Consider the following 20,404-nt stretch of genomic DNA (forward strand, 5'->3'; position numbering starts at 1 on the left):
AGGGAGCAGACAACGTGTATTAAAGACACCACATTACCGAGGGTTTGTCCATCCCTGCGAGTACATCCTCAAAGAAACACTCTCACCCATACACCTGACAGACAGCCCCACGGTGCATGGGCACAGGCCCTTACAGTCCACAAAGAGCATCATGGTGCTTTATCTCTGCCCCACCCCCAGACATAAGCAAGGCTTTGATCCCCACCTACAGAAAAAGAAATGAAAACTCAACAAGGCGGGTAGCTTATCCAAGGTCGTAAATGAAGGAGTCAAGACAAGCACCCAGGTCTTCTGATTCCAGCCCTTTCTTTTCTACCCACATGCTCAAGAGACCTTCACGGGCACACACATACACACATCTGTATGGGCAGACACACGGATGTGACACACATTCATTCACAGTGCTAAAAAAGAGACAACAGGTCCAAAATGGAGTCACTTGTACTCTGCCCACATCACCAAACCGAAACATAAAATACCTAACTGCAGTTTCAGCCCCTCCCGGGAACAGACTCTTAACCAGTCAGTTTGGAATTAACTGGTTAGCACACTAGTGAGGTAATCTACCCGACAGACCCCTGCTGCCCCCCAAAGGAAGGTGACCTTGCCTGAAACAACCTGGAACTCCTTTCTATTTGCTAGATGGGATGCTGGCCAATTCATGAATTGTTGAATAAAGCTGATTTGATTTTTAAACTTAGCTGAATTTTTTTTTTTTTTAATTACGATAGCGACACACATAGAAACATCATCTGACTTAACAAGGGAACATCCAAAGTCAGACAAACTGCTTGCTTGGTCCCTCCCTCCCTACCAACCAACCCTCTGGATCTGAACTCTTCTGCCATCTAGTGGCTATGGTAACACAATACTTCACAACAGGCCTACAGATTTTCATAGGATGGGGGAGGTTTCATGCAGACCCTGGCCTCTTCTCTCTAAGGTCCCCACTTCTTCCCAAATGCCCACAGGGCAAAGACAGCTAAGACACAGTTTTTCAGAAATCTCAGATCCCCCGGCCCCACCCCTCATATGTTTCTCTTAGTTCTGGGGCATTCCAAAGCCGCAGGTAATTAGGCTTTTAGATCAATCAGAGTGTTGGGTCTACAAAATGGGACTTGAGTTCATCTAGCCCAGTCATTCTACTGATGCAGAATCTGAGGACCAAGCTCACACAGGCAGTGAGCAGTGACATTCTGGACTTAGCTCCCAAGCTAGCACCTCCTCCAAGGCCACCTGGAGGTGACAGTCCCTCTGGCTCCTTCCCTGGCTCACCCTGGCAGCGTTCCCAGGAGCTTCGCAGGTCTGAGCCCAGCCCAGTATCCCCAGAATCAGGGCCACAGCGCCCTGGGTCTGTGGTTGTCCTCTGAAACCCTGCAGTATCCCCACTGGGCAGACTCCACACAGCACCCACCTTCAGCTTCTTGTTATCCTGTTGCTCATCCACCAAAACTGTCCCACCGCCCAGCTGCAAATAGGGACAGGAATCACAAGATGTTCAGAGAGACCCTCACCCTTCCTCCCTACTTCCCTCTCTATCCAGGCAGCCCTCATGTGGGAACACAGAAACACACCCAGAGATAATCTGGCCTCAGAAAATGTTTTAACATGTCCACCACCCCCAGCCTGGCCTTCCACAGTCTGGCTTCAGCCTGCATGCAGTATACCCAGTCAAATGTGTCCACTCACTGAGGTCCAGTAACACCAGCTACAGCTGTCTTTCAGTCTCTCAAATGCACCATCCTCTTTACCCACCTCGAAACCCTCAACACACGGTCCCTCCTCCTCTGTTTGGAACCCTCTTTCCTCCACTCCCCACGTTTCAGGTCTCCACTTACATGTCACCTTCCTCTGGGAAGCTAAGGTGCCCAGCTAATTCTCTCTTATTGACTCCTTTTCCTTCATAGCACTTTCCCCAATCTATTTGTATGTTATTTGTATGTTGGCAAACCCAAGTAAATTGACTGTCCCACTAGCATCTTGAAGGCAGACTATTTCATCCATGACACATGCTTGTATGTAAAGCATGAGAACACTGCCTGGCACTTAGCAAGGGTTCAGAAAACATTGGTTGAATGAATGAATGAATGAACAGTCTCCTGCATATACCTAACCAATTCCAATTCCTAGTCCCTTGTTCATGCCTTTGCCCTCTGCCTAAAATGCCTTCTCCATTCCTCTATGCCTAACAATTTTTCAGAAAAATCAGGGTGAATTCTTACATAAAGCTTTCCCAAATGGCCCCTTTCACCCCCACCCCAGCCCTCACTCCAGCTCTCGACAATACCTCTCTCCTCAAAAGCTGTATAACAACAGTGGACACATTTTGTGATACCAAAAATCTGGCTCTATAATCGAATAAGTGCTTGCTAGTGTCCTGGGGAAGCTGTAGGGCAGCCAGCTGGGGAAGGGGACAGACCTAGAAGACCCGAGATGAAGAATCATTACGCCCACAGTATTTACTCTCTGAACCACTAGCTTGCCACTTTGCATTTACTATCTCGTAACACCATCCGAACTTCTAAAGAAATCATCGTTGTTCACACATATTAGTTGTCTACCCAGCTAGACTTCATGTCTTTTTGAACTACGATATAGTTATCTCTGTTCCCCTAACCTGTGGCATAGTGTCTTGTACACAGCAGATGCTCGGTTAAGGAGAGCTCAACGAGTAGATACGCCAAGTGACCTCTAGCGCCATCTTCAGGCAGCAGAGTCACCAATGGCTGCCCCCAGTAATTGTCTTCACCTTCCACTGCCTCGCCCACCTCACCAACCTCCATGGCCAGAAGTAGAACTGGACTTGCTACATTCCCATCTCTGCCTGATCAGAAAATACAGAGAATACTGCCTGATTCAGGGCCACCCATCCATCCACCCAATTTGTTCACTCATTCAGTTCTTAATTTCTGAGTACCTGCTGTTTACCGGGCACTGTGCTAGTGCTGTAGGGATACAAAGATGTTTAAGGCATGGATTCTACTTACAGAAAGGAATTGAGACCAATGATAACATGAACACATGACAAAGCAGAATGTGCCTGAAGAAATGAGAGGCACAGATTAAGGTGCTGTGCTGGGATGGACACGGAAGCCTTCTGAAAGTAGGTGAAGTTTGGATAATCTTTGAAGGATGGGAGAGGTTTGAATGCTTGGATACACATTGTTGAATGAATGAACAAATGGACGAACATACAAATGAATGAACCAAAGCAGAAATAACCAATCTGAATATGAAGGGGGCACTGTGGATTTTCTGAACAAATCCCCTCTTTCACAATTCTGGGATATTGGAGGCTACAGCACCAAACCCCACTGGTCCAGCCACCTCACTATTTATCACATCCAACTCTCACCCAATGAGTTCTTAGAAATACGAAAGGCCAGGCTACCCTTTGGGATGGCTGGTTCTGTCCACAAAAGGGCAGGAGAGACTGACTTTTGCCCCACGAAGCACATGCCTAATGATTTCTCTTCCATTCAGATTTATTTAAGTCAAAATACTTCTCTATGGGTTCACTGTTCATTGCACATATCAACATCTTCTACCCTCAGTATGCGCTTCTAACTTTCTGAAGCCCTTCACATGCATTTTCTCATTCCATATTATTAATTCTATGAAACAGACAAGGCTAGTATTATTATTGCTATTTTGGCAGATGACAAAACTGAGATGCAGAAAAGATTCTGTGACTTGCCCACACTCACAACAATAGTGACAAAACCCCCGACCTCCTAATCTCTATTCAGAGGATTGTTTTTGTTGTTTTTACTAAATCATATTTTTTTCCCAAGCATAAATAAGGAAATGAAGTCAAATTTATATTTCCTAGTGGCTCTGTTTCATATTATTGACATTTCAGGTAAATGGATATAAATGTTTGTCTACATTTGAGTGTGACTGATGGGTCCATACATGGGTAGCGGTACCAGCAAGTAGGTGCTTTCAGAGTATGCCCTTATTACAAACACATTCCCACATCCACCTCTCACACTACACCAATCATCCTCCTTTTTCTTCAGCCCCATCATCCCCACCTTCTCCCTCTCCTCATGAAAATTAACCAGAGGGCTGAGGAAACCAAAGAAGATGTCTTCATGCCAGCCAAACCCCCAACACCTGTGATGCATCTTGATGAGGATGAGCAACAGGATCCCTTGCAGCCAGCCGTTCACGGGAACCTGTGCTGGTGAACAAGGCAACCCTTCGGGGGCTTGTCCTCCTGACCTCCAATTCCTATCTCCCACTGATGTAGCAGTTAATCATTGACCTCTCCCTTTCTAGACCACCCATGACACAGTTCCTGAACTGCACATTCTGGTCTGTGTGTTTTTTGAAACATTCATTCAACAAATATTTACTGAATGCCTGGTTGAGTCCTACCTTCATTGAATACAGTCTAGCACCCTGATCCACTCACTTGTCTAGGCTGGAAACCCAAAAGTCTGCCCAAATTCCTCCTCGCTTCCTCACAGCGCATCTACAACCAACTGTCAGATCTAGTTCCTGAAAGTCCTCAAATTTGGCCTCATGTCTCTATTCTGCCTACAATGCTGCAACAGCCTCCTGACTCCTGGACTGCTCCTCTTCCGGTTCCTCATTCACTCTTCAGCCAGAGTGATTTTCTGAGCAAAGCACATCATGTCCCTCCCCTGCACCCTGGGGGCTCAGTGTCCTCAGGAGGGAGTCCACACTCCTTAGCTGAGCATATTCCACCCTCCTGCTTACCTCCAGTTCAGTGCTGTCCAATAGCAATAGAACGCAGGCCACACATGTAATTTTAATTTTTTAGTAGCCACATTTTTAAACAGTAAAAGAAACAGGTGAAATTAATTTTAATAATGTACTTTAACCCAATATATCAGAATTATAATTCAACATGTAATTAATATAAAAATATCAATAAGCTATTTTACCTTTTTTCTCATACTAATATACCCAATGTATATTTCATACTTACAGCACATCTCAATTCAGACTAGCCCCATTTCAAGAGCTCAGTAGCTACATGTAGCTAGTGCAGCTATAGTCTCATCACCCTCTCTCATTCCCCTGGCCTTTATACATGCCTAGGAGACTCCTATCCCTTCTTCAGTCAGCCAACCCCTGCTTGTCCTTCAAGATTCAGCTAAGAATCACCTCCCTTAGGAAGCCTTCCCTGACTTTTGTTGAGATGTCCACTCTCGGCAGTGCTAAATCCCTCAGCACTTACCTATATCATTACACATGATATGGTAAATATTACTTTTATTTTTCTGTCTTCCCCACTAACGGGGATTTACCACAGAGCTGATGAAGCTTAAACTTCAGGGCCCATCTCTCCCCTCACAAACACTTTCTGAGGCCTCATATTTAATTTTGTAGCAATAGTTTTATATTCCTTTTCTTAAAGAGTGCCAGACCCCACAAAACCTGGATCAACTCCTGCTCCTCTGCTAGGTTGAGCCCCTTGAGTGCTCCCTTATTTCTCACTGTATCCCCAGACCCTACACAGGTTTCATACAAAGAGATTCCATAAATGTTTGCCAAATGAATGAACATCAGAGTTCTTTGGGGCTTAATCCTAATCGCTCTCTTTCAAAGTAGCATCAGCTGGTCCTTGATTTTAATAACCATACATTTGTTGGCGATTCACAAATCTCTATTTCCAGCCCTGACCTTGTTCATAAGCTTTAAGCCCATTTGTGCAACTGTCTCATAGACATATCCACTTGGAGGTGACATAAACACTCGAACTCACCATTCCAGAGCGGGAACTTTTGAGTCTTCCTAAACCTGTTCTTCCTGTAGTCTTCCTTTTCTCACTAGATGGCGCCACCATCCACCCTGCTGCTCAAGCGAAAAACCTTGACTTCCACTCACCCTCCACATCCACACCATCACCAAATCCAGACGATTCTGTCTTCAAAATATCTCTCAAAGATACAAACACACACACACACGCTGGATGCCCACAACAGCCTCCTAACTGGACTCCCTACTTCCACCCTTGCACACCTACCATTCATTTTGTACATAGCAGTTAGGGAGTGACCTTTTAACTATGACTCCTCATTACATCATTTCCCATTGAACTTCAAATAAAATCCAAACTCCGTATCTAATCCACAAGGCCCTGATGAAGCAGCTCTCATCCCCGTCTCTAGTGTTATCCTGTACCACTCTCCCCTTACTCACTATACTGGCCTCCAGTTCTTTCTTCTAGTGCACCAAGGTCTTTCCCTGCTCTGAGCCTTTGCAAATGCTGTTTCCTCTTCTTCCCCTATGGAGCATGGGGAAGAATTCCAGAAGAATTCTCATGGAACTCTACTTGGACTGTCTACTTGAACTTCTCCTCCTCTAGGAGGACTCCCCTGCTCTTCCTCGCTAAAGGGGGCCCACTACCTACAGTCACTCTCCATCACATACACTATTTCCTTCACAGCACTTTTCATACTCAAGAAATATGTTATTTTACTTGTTTATCATCCATACGCCCACTCCCCCACACTAAAACATTTTCTGTTAGTTTTATATTTCCAATTTATTCAGGTAGCAGAGCATCTAGAAATCATGCTGTTATTTGTAGAACACCATGAATATCTAATTTCATATTTAATCTCATCACATACACTAGGAAAAAAGATTACTCTGTTGTATGAGTAACAGAATTCGTAAAATCTCTTAGAAGCATACACACATCCATGGAAACAACACGCTATTCTGCCAGGCATGACCAGATGTTTGAGTTTTTCTGTTAATATTTGTTTGTTTCTTATGCATTCATTTTATCATCTGCTAGCACCCACAAGCAGATGAATGCTGAAAGCTTAAGAAAATTTTATGAAGAAAAGAAGCCTTTACACTGAGAATTTGATTCTTACCATATTTTCCTGACAACTGGAGGGAAGCTGACTATTATTTAAGAAGTTAGGTAATTCCCTGGACTCCACACTCTCACTGCCGAGGGCCCAGGTTGATCCCTGGTCAGGGAACTAAGATCCCACAAGCTGCGTGGTACGGCAAAAAAAAAAAAAAAAAATTAAAGGAGGGAACCCCTCAGCCTAGCTAGGATGAGTTCTTTGGGAGCAAAGTGGATTCCCTGCAGGCTAGTAAGGTCAGGCCCACAGAGGCAGGAAGGGCCCTGGTGGCTGCTTCCTGTCCAGCACCCCTGTCTCCACAGCAGACAGCTGGTTGTCTAGCAGTACAGGTCACTGGAGTAAATGTTAACCCTGACAGGAAAGGGATGACTGGTTCCTAAGGAGGCACCAGGTTTGTCTGCTTGGGGTTTCTGCTGGTTGGTTTAAGAAAAAACCCTGCCAAGAAGAAAATAGCCTGCAATGCACTTAAGAAAGAGTGGCAGACTTCCTCCTGGAGTTTCACATTCTGAAGTATTCCTGGGGGCTGAATGTGGATATGGGGTTTCCAAAGGAGCCCGGACCAGTCTCATTCCCCACCTTGCATCCCTTTTCACCACTGGTGCCCCACAGGGCTGTCTTGCCAATCAGCATCTCATGCAGATGGCCAGTTATTTCTAGCTAAGCTTGTAGCTCTCTCTATAAAGAAGGTCCCATCATCCTTCAAATACAAATAAGGCCTTTTGGCCAGGCTAGAGCCTCAACTTTGGCTTTCTGCAACTATGCATGGTCAAGGAAGGTCAAATATTTATCATTTGGGGCCAGGAACAAATAACACCGAGAGCTTTAAAACCAGGTAAAAAAGTTTCAGAGCAAGCTAAGTTAGACTGTGTCGATAACTATGCAAACACTTACCATTTCTGGGCTTCCCTGGTGGCACAGTGGTTAAGAATCCACCTGCCAATGCAGGGGACATGGGTTCAAGCCCCGGTCTGGGAAGATCCCACATGCTGCAGAACAACTAAGCCCGTGCACCACAACTACTAAGCCTGCGCTCTAGAGCCCATGAGCCACAACTACTGAAGCCCACGTGCCTAGAGCCTGTGCCTAGAGAAGCCCCCACAATGAGAAGCCCGCACACGGCAACGAGGAGTAGCTCCCGCTAGCCACAACTAGAGAAAGCCCGCACGCAGCAACGAAGACCCAATGCAGCCAAAAATAAATAAATTAAATAAGTAAATTAAAAATAAATTAATTAATATATCTCAAAAAAAAATTTACCATTTCTTCACTGGGTTCATAAAAGGCATCCTCAAACCAATACATGTCAGTTTGACAATGTTGTCTGAAATATTTTTAGCTTTGAATTTTTTTTTTCCAGCCAGTGTGAAAAGAAAGACTCTAAAATAGTTACTATGTGTCTATGTTCAATGATACATTTATTTTTTCTGAAAATACTCTTAAGTAAATTCTGATTAGAATCATTCACAAAAAAAACTTTATCCTGGTTCTAGATTACCAGAGCAGAATAAAAAGTAAAGTGAAAGGTCCTCCAGCTGAGAAACTCCACAGATAATCAGTTGGGTGAATATCTGATAAGAAAATGAATCGTTCTCTGCTGATCTTACATCTCCAAATTGTTCAGGTAGGAGAACACCTGCGATTATGTTGCTTAGTAAAACACCACAGGGGTATTCCTATTCGTTTACTTATTGTCTGTGGCTGCTGTCAAGCTAACAACAACAGAGTTGAGTAGTTGGATAGAGACTATATGGCCTACAGAGCCTAAAATATTTACTGTCTGGCCCTTTACAGTAAAAGTCTGCCAACCCCTACACTAGTCCATCCCATTCACTTTACAGATGAGCAGCGTGAGACCTCGAAGAAAAGCAAAGTGACTTTGTAGCACTTTGCACAGTGTTCCTTTTATCAGTTACTTTTGTCTATGTCTGTCCCTTCTACTGGAAGGGACATGATCTTTTTACTTCCCACACTGCTTTTCATTTAAGTGCTTAATAATATAGGTTTGTGGAGTAGCACTGACTTGCCCAGGATAACAGGGATAGTTAGCCATGGATATTGGGTTAAGACCCAGATAAATGGATTCATAAACTGGTGATAAGGACCACCAACTAGCTGCGTAACTTTGGCAGAGTTAATTATCCTCTCCGAGCCTCAGAGTCTCCTCATCTGCAAAATGGCAATAACAATTTATTCTTGCAGGGTTGTTTTTTTCTTTTTTGGCCACGCTGCAGGGCTTGGGGGATCTCAGTGCCTCGATGAGGGCTTGAACCTGGGCCACAGCAGTGAAAGTCCAGAATCCTAACCACTAGGCAACCAGGGAACTCCCCTCCTGCAGGGGTTTTATGAGAAATTGTCGAGATAATGTACGTATGTCATAGGCCCTCCACAAGTATGGATTCCCTCCCCTACTCCTTTTTCTCTATAAACTGGAGACCCTGACCTGTTAAGAGTTCCCTGAGGAAACCACCAAATACTTGTGGAGCTTCTGCTTTAGGGATGAGACGTTGGGCTCAGCACTTTGGGAGATATAAAGATTATTTCCCCCATTTAGTGGCAATGATGACCCTAACACTGTGGCCACACCTCACCCCAGGCTGCCAACAGAGGAAGGGGGAGGCCCAAGTGTCTTTCCCGTTCCTGTTTCCCTCCAAGAAGGAGCTGGCTCCCACTGCCCTCTAATTGTCTTCCCCCTGCTTAAACTTCCTGAGCACTTGTGGCTTTGATTTCTCCCCAACCCTCCTCCTTGACTCCCTACCACTCGCTCTGGCCTTTCCGCACTTCTCTCTTACTTCCTTACCTTTGGGTGTGTGGCTGACTGAATAAGCCCAGTTTCCCTGACCCCCTGCCTTCTCAAGGAGAAGCTCAAAGAAGGAACCCATTAGTCAGGGAAGAGGTGTGAACTGATAGGTCAGCATGAGTGAGTGAGTAAGCAAGGCATGTTCATTTTCATAAAGTTTCATAGTTAAAGTAAGATAATTTGCAGAGGTGAGTACACATTCTTGCATAAATCACAAAAATGAATACCAACACAGTTTACTAGATCAAAGACTGGATTTTCAGAGAACTGCTTCAAGAATTCAAACAGAATGGCTTGCCTCAGTCTGTCACTGAAGTACAGGATAATTTACCTCCCTCTAACAAGATCACAGGTCTTGGGGCAGCCAAACACAGACAGAATGTTATAAGCAAAGGCAGTTACCGCTCTCTCTGGCTTTAAGAAACCTGGGGTGAAACTCCAAATCCAGATGTTTTTAAAAATCACTTCAAAATAGCTACACTTTAATTATCTGGACTAATTTTTAGAAGGTAGTTGTTAGTGCTGCAAAGTCCTAACTATAGGTTTTCAATTTTAAATAAATATAAATTTACTTTCAAGGACAGCCAGTATTTCAACCTGTTTTTTTTTTTTAATAATGCTGTTAATAAAATTCATACTGGGGCTTCCCTGGTGGCGCAGTGGTTAAGAGTCTGCCTGCCGATGCAGGGGACACAGGTTCATGCCCCGGTCCAGGAAGATCCCACATGCCACGGAGCGGCTGGGCCCGTGAGCCATGGTCGCTGAGCCTGCGCGTCTGGAGCCTGTGCTCTGCCATGGGAGAGGCCACAGCAGTGAGAGGCCTGCGTACCGCAAAAAAAAAAAAAAATTCATACTGGATCTGTTTCAATAAATAGATAAGAACAGTTGTAATCAGCACTGCTCTCACTGGTTGGCAAAGAACTGCTACTAAAGGCCTTGAAGAATGTTTTAAGTAAGTTACAAATTCTCTTTTGAAATCATGATTATGCTTTACTTGCTTGGCAAGCTTTGCTTTGATGGTCTAGTTCTGACAAAATTGAAAATTGAGAATTTGCAGAGTTTAAATAAAAACAGAATTACTATGAAGGACTGGGAGGCAAGTCAAGAGGCATTTTGATGTGGACCATTTTTAAAGTCTTTATTGAATTTGGTACAATATTGCCTCTGTTTTACATTTTGGCCTTTTGGCCATGAGGCATGTGGGATCTTAGCTCCCCGACCAGGAATCAAACCCGCACCCCCTACATCGGAAGGTGAAGTCTTAACCACTGGCCCACCAGGTAAGTCCCAATTTTGAAAACTGCTGGCCTAATGTATACCAAGGCATTAGATACTTTCTCAGAGAATAGTACCAGACTTCATGGCCACCCTCAGCAAAGCCTGCCCTGAGAACTTCATGAGGAGGGAGGACCCTGTTTCCTCATATTAAATGAGGTAATGCTCTGAGCCTCCCTTTCTTTTTTAAGCCTCTGGCTTCTTAAGAGCAGTCATCTGGAGGGAAATAGTACCGAATGGGGAGTTAGGATACTGGGTTCCCATTCCAGTGAGGATACCTTCTGGCTGTCCAACCCTGGGCAGGATATTTCTCCTTTTTGGGCCATCTGCAAAAATGTACTAATTGGAGGTCGGCTGACCAGATCAGAGAAACAACAGCTGTGCTGGGCCTGACAGAACAGAACTCATTTAGACACAAGACATTATCAATGAATGTTACCGCTACACAGAACATTTGCATGATTAGTTGGACTCTGTCATTTCCGCCAGAGATGGGAAAGGACCTGTCCAAGGTCACATAGTTAGAGGCAGAACTGGATTAGAACCCAGGTTTCCTGACTCTCAATTCTATGCTCTGAACACCACACATACCTCAGAAGTCCTAAAGGAAGTACATTTCATCTCCTTGTATCACACATCTCTGAGACACGTTGCTGAGTTTGGTCTCCATCCTGCCCACTCATCAAAACTGCACTGGATTAAGCAGCTAAATCCTTCCACTCTTTGCATGCAAAATTCTGCTCACACTAGTGGCCTGAGATCTGAAACAGGCAGGCTATGAACCAACTTTTGCCCAAACTCACCCTTTAGGAGCATGAGAGAAATGGGGGTCTGCGTTCCCTAGGGAACCCTCACTTTGGAGTCTCAAGGAACAAAATACTTGGGGATGAATTTTTAGAGATCACTTTCCCAATTAAATTTCACTATCCAGATTATTGAATCATGCAATGAATTTAGCAGGAAGGTCCCTCACAGGGGCAGAGAAATTCTTGGAAAGGAACTATGGGGTCAGAAGAATGCCCCAGAGTTGGAGCTCTCAGTCTCCAGTCAGCACAGAGAAAGGGCTCTGCACTCACGGCTGGCTTGTCAGTGGATGAGTGGAGCTCCCATCTTCAATATTTTAAAAACAAAACAAAACTCAAAAAGCCTCCTCCTTCTCAGATCCTAACCAAACTACCAGCCCCTCCAGGTCTGGAATGTGAATAAACAGGATTAAATGAAAGTGAGGGTGCTAGATAAACCCTACACACCATGCCCATTTTATCATTTTTCCCTGCCTGATATCTCCTTGGACATTCTCCAAAGCCCAGCTCAAATGTCATTTCTGTAGACCCAATCAGAACAACCCGGGTTCATCCTGGCCCCACCATCTATTTGCTGTGTGACCTTGAACAAGTGGTTTAACTTCATTAGGCCTCAGTTTCTTCCCTTGCCAACGGGGGATCCTAATAATAACCATTTTATAGGACGATTAAGGGCTGACCCAAGTTCACTCCTGCAAAAGCCCCAGCATAGTGCCTGGCAGAGAACAGGACTCTATAAATATTGAATGCATTGCAAGGGAACCAGAACACTCACTCATCTCTTGAGGTCTGACCTAGCACTTTCCATTCTTCAGTCCCTGGCTTTCCCCCACCCCTTTTGCCCAAAAGGGGGCAGAGAAGCCTGAGCCAACCTGTTCTTACCTTGCTAAGGTCCCCTAGGGCCATGACCTTGGCCACTGGCCTCCTGCTGAGCTGCTTCTTCACCCAGAGCTCAAGCTGTTTGTTCCACTTCATGGTGAACACATAGAGGGCATAGGCCAGCAGAAGCAGCAGGCTCTCCCACCAGACAATGAGGCTATCCAGGAAGAACAGGATGAGCATCATTAGGTCAAGGATGTAGAAGGTGATGTCACGGAACAAGGGCCACCAGGTGAGGTTGAGGATCTCCCGGGAGAAGAGGGCACAAGTGCCAATGACAAAGAGGATGTTGAACACCGCAGAGCCCACTATGGTGCCGATGCCCACATTGCTATGGGAGATGAAGATGCCGATGAGGGAGGTGAAGAGCTCGGGGGCAGAGCCTCCAGCAGCCATGAAGGTAGCACCTGCCACATCCTCAGAGATCTGCAGCTTGTCTGTGATGACACCCAGGGCTGGGACAAAGTACTCGTCACAAACGATGGCCAAGGCTACAAACACATACAGCATGCCAAAGATGTGCAGGACCACCCAGCCCTGCCTCCGCTCCTTCACACTGAACAGGTCTCGGGGGTACTCTGCCTTGGGGTGGAGGTCTGGCTGCCCAGAAGGCAGTACTGAGGGACTGGGAGTCTCTGGCATCCCAGCTGTTGTCAGACTGGGGGAGGGGACAGTGGACGAGACTGGGACTGGCTCCACAACCACACAGTGATGGACCTGAGTGGTCGGACTTGCCCTGACCCTGGGAGTTGCTGGAGTGGTGGGTGCTGGTGAAGGGTTCTTCACCAGCCCCCAGAAGGTGGCTGAGGATATTCCAACGGTCGGTGCACTGGTTCTGGACGAGGGATTCCTAGCCTTCCACGCAGCAGTAGAGGCTTTGGTTTCTGTCGTGATGCTTACTGCCACCTGCCCCTCAGAGGTGGCTGCGGTGTGCTCCAGGACTGTTCCTTGGGGTGTTGTCAGGCTGTTTTTTCCCACTAACCCCCGGTGGTTGGTTGAGCTATTATTGTCCACTCTTCTGGTGGTAGTTAGGGTCTTCTCTTCTGCCACATTCCTTGGAGAAGTCAAGATGTCGGTTTCTAAGTCATTTATCAGGAAGGGTAGGGCGTTATCAGTTACTCCCTTGAGAGGAGTTGGGGTGGTTTCCCCCAATACTCTCTTGGAAGGGTTGGTCTCCAGTATTTTGTTGGTTGTCATAATTTCACTGTCTTTCACTGTTGCTCTGGGGGTGATCCCATGGCTCCTGGTCACTGTCATGAATGTGGATGGGGCGTAACTGTTCACCATCCTACCAAGTGGGGATGGGGTGTATTTCCTCACCTTTCCCCTGGCTTGAGTTAGGCGGTAGCTCTTCACTTCTCCCCTGCGTGTTGCTGGGGTATAATTATTTACCACTGGTCTGCCTGAAGTTGGAGGGTAGTGATTCAGTGCTCCACTGGGTGTGGCTGGGGTGTCTTCCTTCACTTTTTCTTTGCGGGCTGCTGCTGGGCTGTCGCTGCTCTTGGGTGTTGCTGGAATGACGTTGGCTATTCTTCTAGGTATACTGGGGGTGTTCTCCATTGTTACACCAGGTGTTGTTCCATCTCTGCCTACTGTGGCTTGGGGTGCCCATGTCTCAACCTCCATCTCAGGGCTAGATTTTGGAGGGTCACTGCTCACCATCATCATCTCATTGTTGGAAAGGTCCCGGCTGGCTAGTTTTACAGGGTGTTGGGAAGAGACTGCTGCCCACAGTGAGGGGAGCCCCCGGGGGCTCCTCAGGTACTGGTAGGTGGAACCCATGATCAGCATTCCCAATAGGAAGAGGAGGCGCCTCCAATGAAGCCGCTTTGGCCAGAGTAACCGCCTCTCCTGCACTCCCATCCTGATCAATTTCCCCATGATGGCCAGTTATGCCTGGTTACAGAAGGCCTCTCATTCTGTCCACTGAAAGATGGGGGCTGCTCTGGGATTTAGATTAGAAATCAGAGAAGATTTCTCCATGAAGCCCAGCCAGGGGGTAACCACAAACCTAGAAAGAAGAAAAAAGAAGAGGTTATTTGCTCCTAAAAAGAGAGCTGGGATCCACCAAACCCTCATCTGGAAGAGTGACTATTCACACAGGGGCCTTTGTAGTGAAAGGCAGTTGTTTCTGCTGGAACAAAACAACCCCTGCCCCCTGCTCCAGGGGGCAATGTCTCCTCATGGGAAAAAGAGCATCTTGGGGTCCTCTTTGCTGTATAGGCATGCCGGCAACCCAGGTTCCTGAGCTGGGTCTACCCAGCCCTCCTAGGGATCCTTGCAAGAGGTCTGCCCACACTCTGCAGGTCCAGTCAGAGTTGCTGGGAGCTCAGTCATCTGTAGCTGGTGTCCCAGGCCACAAATCTCACCTTATCCAAGGCAAAAGGGAAGTAAGGAGATATGATTTTAAGCTTTAGACAGAAAGGGGCAGTAGTGGAAAGCAGTACAAGGCTCTATGTGTTTTTACTGGACTGATTTTAAAATGATTCCACCATCATTCAGAGAGGACAAAGCTTAAAATTTAACGTCATGAAGCTTCCCAGACAGTGTGTGGTGTCATGGGAGGAACATGGGGAATAGAGTCAAAGGCTAGGTTCCCAGACCTGCTGCTTACTAGCTGTGTCACCCCGGACAGGCTGAACCTCAGTGCTTCATCTGTAAAATGGGCATGATAACATATGCACTGATTATGCAAAGATTATCTCTGAAAGGACATCTGGAAAAGGGAAACTAATGGTCAGGGATCAGAGGGAGACTTACTTTTCAATATATCCTATTGTTCAGTCTAACTGTTTAACCTTTTTATCCTGTGCATTGTATAATATTTTAAATTTAATTTCATAGAAATAATAATAGTAATAACAATACCCATCTATGTAAATAGTAATACAATTGCTATGTCACAGGAATGTTGGGAGAGTAAAAACACATCTGGTCTGGGAAAAGCATTGTACAGAATCAATGCCCCGTAGGGGTTAGTTTTACATAAGGACTCAGGAGGGAAAAACATTTAAGGCCCTCAAAGAATTCTCAATTTATAAAGAAGGGCAGAGAAGCCCAGCCCAACTAAATATGAAATCTCTAATCAATGTCCACAGGTTATTACAAAACAATAACTAGAAATGATCAGTTTTGCATAAGAAGTAATATATTACAAGTTAGATGAATAACTCATAGAATCTTAGGTCATTAAAGGTGGAATGAATTACTGACACTGTTTAATGCAACTCCCCATTTGAGACATGAAGAAACTGAGGTCCAGAGACATGTGACTTGCTCAACATCACACAGCTAGTGAGCAGCAGTGCAGATGAGCTTTCTAAAGTCCCAGTCTTTCCAGCATACCACACTAATTAGCAATGCAAATACAATTGTCTTAAAAAGCAAAATAAGTATGGAATAAGTGAATTTCCTTCTTTGTCCTTGATTCCTATCATTGTCTTTCCACCATCTCCCTGTCTATCTAACCCTCGCCATATACTCAACACTCTGAATCTCCAAAAGAAACTTTGGAGAGTATCTCTTTCTGGTGTGCCACTGTTATGTAACAGAGCTGAGCTGGCACCCCAGCTGATCCCTCCTACCTAATCACATAATTTACCTTCAAACCTGGACATCTGGGTATCTTCTCAGTTCTGGAAACTTGTCAGAATCCAGGGTCTCAAAGAGTGAGTCTGAAGCTGTACAGCAGGGAACACCCCATCTCCTGCTCCCAGCTCCCCTATGGAATCCTAATTCAAGGCAGGGTCAGGTATGAAGGGCATCTCAGGGGAAGGATATCCAATCCCTGCTAATCCCCGCCTCTAAGAAGCTTATCAGGGCATTGTACAAGTTCTGGGTCCCACTGTCTCTGCCAGAGCCTGAGAGAGTAGACCTTCCCCCAAAGACAGATGGATTCTCTGTGGGCCCCTCCATTCAAGGGGGAAACTGGGGGAACTTCTCAAACTAATTTCTAAGCTCTGAGAATGAGAGATGATCCACAGTTTCCGGAAAGATTTGGAAAGATTCTGAAGGCACTCTGTGGGAACCAAGAGAAAGTGCCTGAGGCTTAAAAGATCAGAAGACCTCAGTTAGCACCAGGCTCTGTTTGCTACTGTGTGATTCTAAATGTAATTTAAATGTAAATGGAGAGATAATAACACCTGTCCTACCTATTTGAAGGGTGGATGTGACAATCAAAGTTAAAAATAAGGGAATATCTACTCAATTTTGCTGTAGAACCTAAAACTGCTCTAAGAAATAAAATCTATTTTTAAAAATGAGGGAATGTGAGAGAAATACTTTACAAACTTTAAAGCATTTCACACATGAAAAATATTTTATTAGGCCTAAGGGAAATTCTTGAGGGAGAGGGCACTGACAGATCTCCCCAGTGCAGGCTGGGACATACTGTCAACTGAAATAAAATACACAACCTAAAAGTAAATAAAACCAAATGTTTTATTTGGGGCATTACTGAGGACTTAGGCCTGGAACACAACCTCTCAGATAGCTCTGAGGGACTGTTCCAAAGAGGTAAGGGAGGAGCCAGGATATATAGGAGCTTTTGCCAAAAAACCCCAGGTAGTCAAACACCAAAATATTACTGCGAGTTAAAGAAAAACCAGACATCTCAAGTTGAGTTAACTGATTTTCTATATATGGGATGATGCAAGAGTCTGGGCTTAATGAAATTATTCCTTTGATATGCACCTTACTTATGGGGGTGGGGGCAGCTTAAGTGCCTGATGGCTTGATGGCCACAACATGCTTTGCTTACTGATATGGCAGGTGACATTATTTGTCCACAGCACTTCCTCTTGGTCATAAATTCAACCAACATTTGGGAGGCATTTTATGACCAATTTTGTCTCATGGCTCTAGGAAGTGGTTCCTGGATCAGGCAAAGATTCTGTTGATAGGCCACTCAATGTGCTACTTTTTGGATCAGGCCCTATTGATAATCTAAAATTCTCTGGAATAGGCTGGCGGTCCAGTGGTTAGGATTTGACGCTTTCACTGCCGGGGCCCGGGTTTGATCCCTGGTCGGGGGACTACGATCCCACAAGCCGCATGGCACAGTCTAAAAAAAAAAAAAAAATTTCTCTGGATCTCCTGTCTTACTAGTCTATTATGATCCAGGAAATATTTTCTGCTTCTTCCCATACCTAGAGTTGCACTATTACGATTATTCTACATAAAGTTTTACAATTTAAAAGATCCATTGTTTGGCCACTGACGAGTAGTATTTTAATAGCGACTCAAACCAGTAAGATGCAAGGGGCATCCCCATAAGAGAGTGCAAAAGATGTAGCCTCCACAAAATCTAGAAAGTTTACTTCCAAAAACAGTCTAAGAAAGTAAAGGGCCTTCATTGTACAGGTGGATGCAATGAAGGTTAAGATGACAAAGGCCCCTTCTTGGCTGGGACCCCTTATGACAAATTTCCCTGAGAGCTGGCACAGCCAGACCAAAAACAACAATAAAAAACTGCTCAGAATCCCAGTCTATTCGACTGGCTGTCAAATGTACACCATATGTGTACCGCCCAGATGGCAGAGACCAAGCTCTCAAAACACACACACACACACACACACACACACTTCTAAGAATATCAGGTAGAACCTTCACATCTCAAAGACACAAGGAGAGAACTGCAAGTTCTCCCTAGAAGGGCTTTTATTTCTTTAAGGTCAGAATTCTGAAAAAACGTTTTATCAAGCTGGCTTTCTCTAACTTAACTGCTTACACAATAAAAAGCCCCATATTGGCCATTTTCAGGGAGAGATTTCCTTTAATTCCCAATTAAGTAAGTACTTGTAGCTAAGTTTGTATATACATAAACCTGGCTGGGGTATTAGTTGGAGGCTGGCTTTCTGATGCCCCTCATTTAGGAAAGATGTTAGGCCAGTCTCTTACCTAATCACCCAGTTTAGACAGCTCAGTGTCACTCAACTGAGCAACCTAGTGTCTTTCAACCAGGCTCCCCTAGTATCTTTCAGCTGGGAGGTACTTTTTCCCAATGTCTTTCAACCAGGTCCCCACCCCACCCCATATCTTTCAACTGGGTAGCCAGGTACCTATTGTACACTGCCAATTAAAACTCAGGAACATCAACCAATAATCGGGAGATCTGAGAACCAGGAGAAACTCACCCAAATTCATCTGGACTCTCCAAGGAGGCGAATGGGCACAAGAGGCCTCTGCTGGTACCAAGGCTCTGGTTCCTCCTAGAGTTCAGGTGACGGAGGGAAGTCTGCTCTGGGTCCCTTTAAGGTCACCCAAACTGTCAACTGAAAAAAAAAAAGGACAACCTAAAACTTGAGAATTATGTTTTATTTGGGGAATTACTAAGGACTTAAGCCCAGGATACAGCCTCTCAGATAGTTCTGAGGGACTACTCTGAAGAGGTAAGGGAGGAGCCAGGATACACAGGAGTTTTTGCAGAAAACCCAGGTAGTTGAACATCAAAAGATTACTGCTAGGGCTTCCCTGGTGGAGCAGTGGTTGAGAGTCCGCCTGCCGATGCAGGGGACACGGGCTCGTGCCCCGGTCCGGGAAGATCCCACATGCCGCAGAGCGGCTGGGCCTGTGAGCCATGGCCGCTGAGCTGAGCCTGCGCGTCCGGAGCCTGTGCTCCGCAACGGGAGAGGCCACAACAGTGAGAAGCCCGCGTACTGCAAAAAAAAAAAAGATTACTGCTAGTTAAAGGAAAACTAGACATCTCAAGTTAATGAGTTTAGTGTTTTTCTATGTATGGGAAGATGCAAGCATCTGGACTTAATGAAATTATTCCTTTGATATGTACCTTAAGTATCTAGGGCCAGGAGCCTGTTTATCTCCATCCTGAGTTCCCCTCCGGCTGCACCACTGGGAGGGAGTGTGGGGCAGCTGTAGTGGCTGATGGCTTGACGGTCACGTCATCCTTTGTTTACTGATATGGCAGGCAACATCCTTTGTCCACAATCCCAAGATACCTGAGGAATTGTGCGTCTAGCTCCTGGCCGGAGCTGACTGATATGGGAGTGGAGCAAGGCAGTGGGGGCGGGGGGTGTCTCATGATCCTACCCACTCACCTGGAAACCATTTCAATCATTCAGCTAACTCTGCCTGATACTTACTGATTGCTGCTCTTTCCCTTCTCTGTTTCCCCCAAGGTACAGGGATAGCATGCTGCTTTGATTACTTCCATCTGAAATATCAGGTAATCCCTCACAGCTTCATCCCTGCCCTATTTCACCCTGAGTGAAGGTACCCAGACCCCTCTGCTCAAGCACACAGCGGCGCTCACTCTCTGTGGAAGAGCTGTCTTCATCTCTGGGTGTCCAGGGGTCACTTTGGGTGTTGTAAGCCTGGGTAGAGGGGCTGACCTCTGCTAGTTACCACATCGTTGCCTCTTAAGAGTGCTGCAGGCAAAACCAGATCTAGTTACACCAACTGTCTAACACAGTCACAGTTTGGTTCAGAAAGATGGAAAAAGGAACCCAATTCATGAGGGGAAATTATGAGTGATCTTTTTTTTCTAGAATAATTCCTCTATTTTTACATTATATGTGCAATATAGAAAATTCAGGAGAGGACTTCCCTGGCAGTCTAGTGGTTAAGACTCCACACTTCCAGTGCAAGGGGTGTGGGTTTGATCCCTGGTCGGGGAACTAAGATTCTGCAGGCCGCCATGTGGCACGGCCAAATAAAAAGAAAATTCAGGAGAGGAAAAATACTCAGAAAAGGATTCCTTTCTCTCATACACTCCTAACTGTTACCAAGGAGTTCTTTCTAGCGTCTAACCTAACTCCCAACTGTTGGGGGCA

At 45.5% G+C, this 20,404-nt stretch overlaps 1 protein-coding gene across 4 annotated transcripts in view; it reads right to left on the reverse strand.

Moving 5' to 3' along the window:
- The window catches only part of SLC24A1 (solute carrier family 24 member 1), a 42,160-nt gene that overhangs the window by 14,410 nt on the left and 7,346 nt on the right, over positions 1-20,404 (reverse strand). For 2 of the 4 annotated variants that reach the window (XM_049705887.1, XM_049705888.1), the window contains 3 exons: positions 18,749-18,886; positions 12,618-14,625; positions 1,415-1,468 (listed from right to left, as the gene is read on the reverse strand). In XM_049705887.1, the coding sequence (XP_049561844.1) occupies positions 1,415-1,468; positions 12,618-14,495 (1,932 nt within the window). In that variant the 5' untranslated portion in view covers positions 14,496-14,625; positions 18,749-18,886. The remainder of the gene's footprint in view (positions 1-1,414; positions 1,469-12,617; positions 14,626-18,748; positions 18,887-20,404) is intronic. The other 2 variants (XM_049705890.1, XM_049705889.1) reach the window with 1 other exon arrangement.

The sequence above is a fragment of the Orcinus orca genome, chromosome 2, assembly GCF_937001465.1.
Source record: "Orcinus orca chromosome 2, mOrcOrc1.1, whole genome shotgun sequence".
Classification (NCBI taxonomy): domain Eukaryota; kingdom Metazoa; phylum Chordata; class Mammalia; order Artiodactyla; family Delphinidae; genus Orcinus; species Orcinus orca.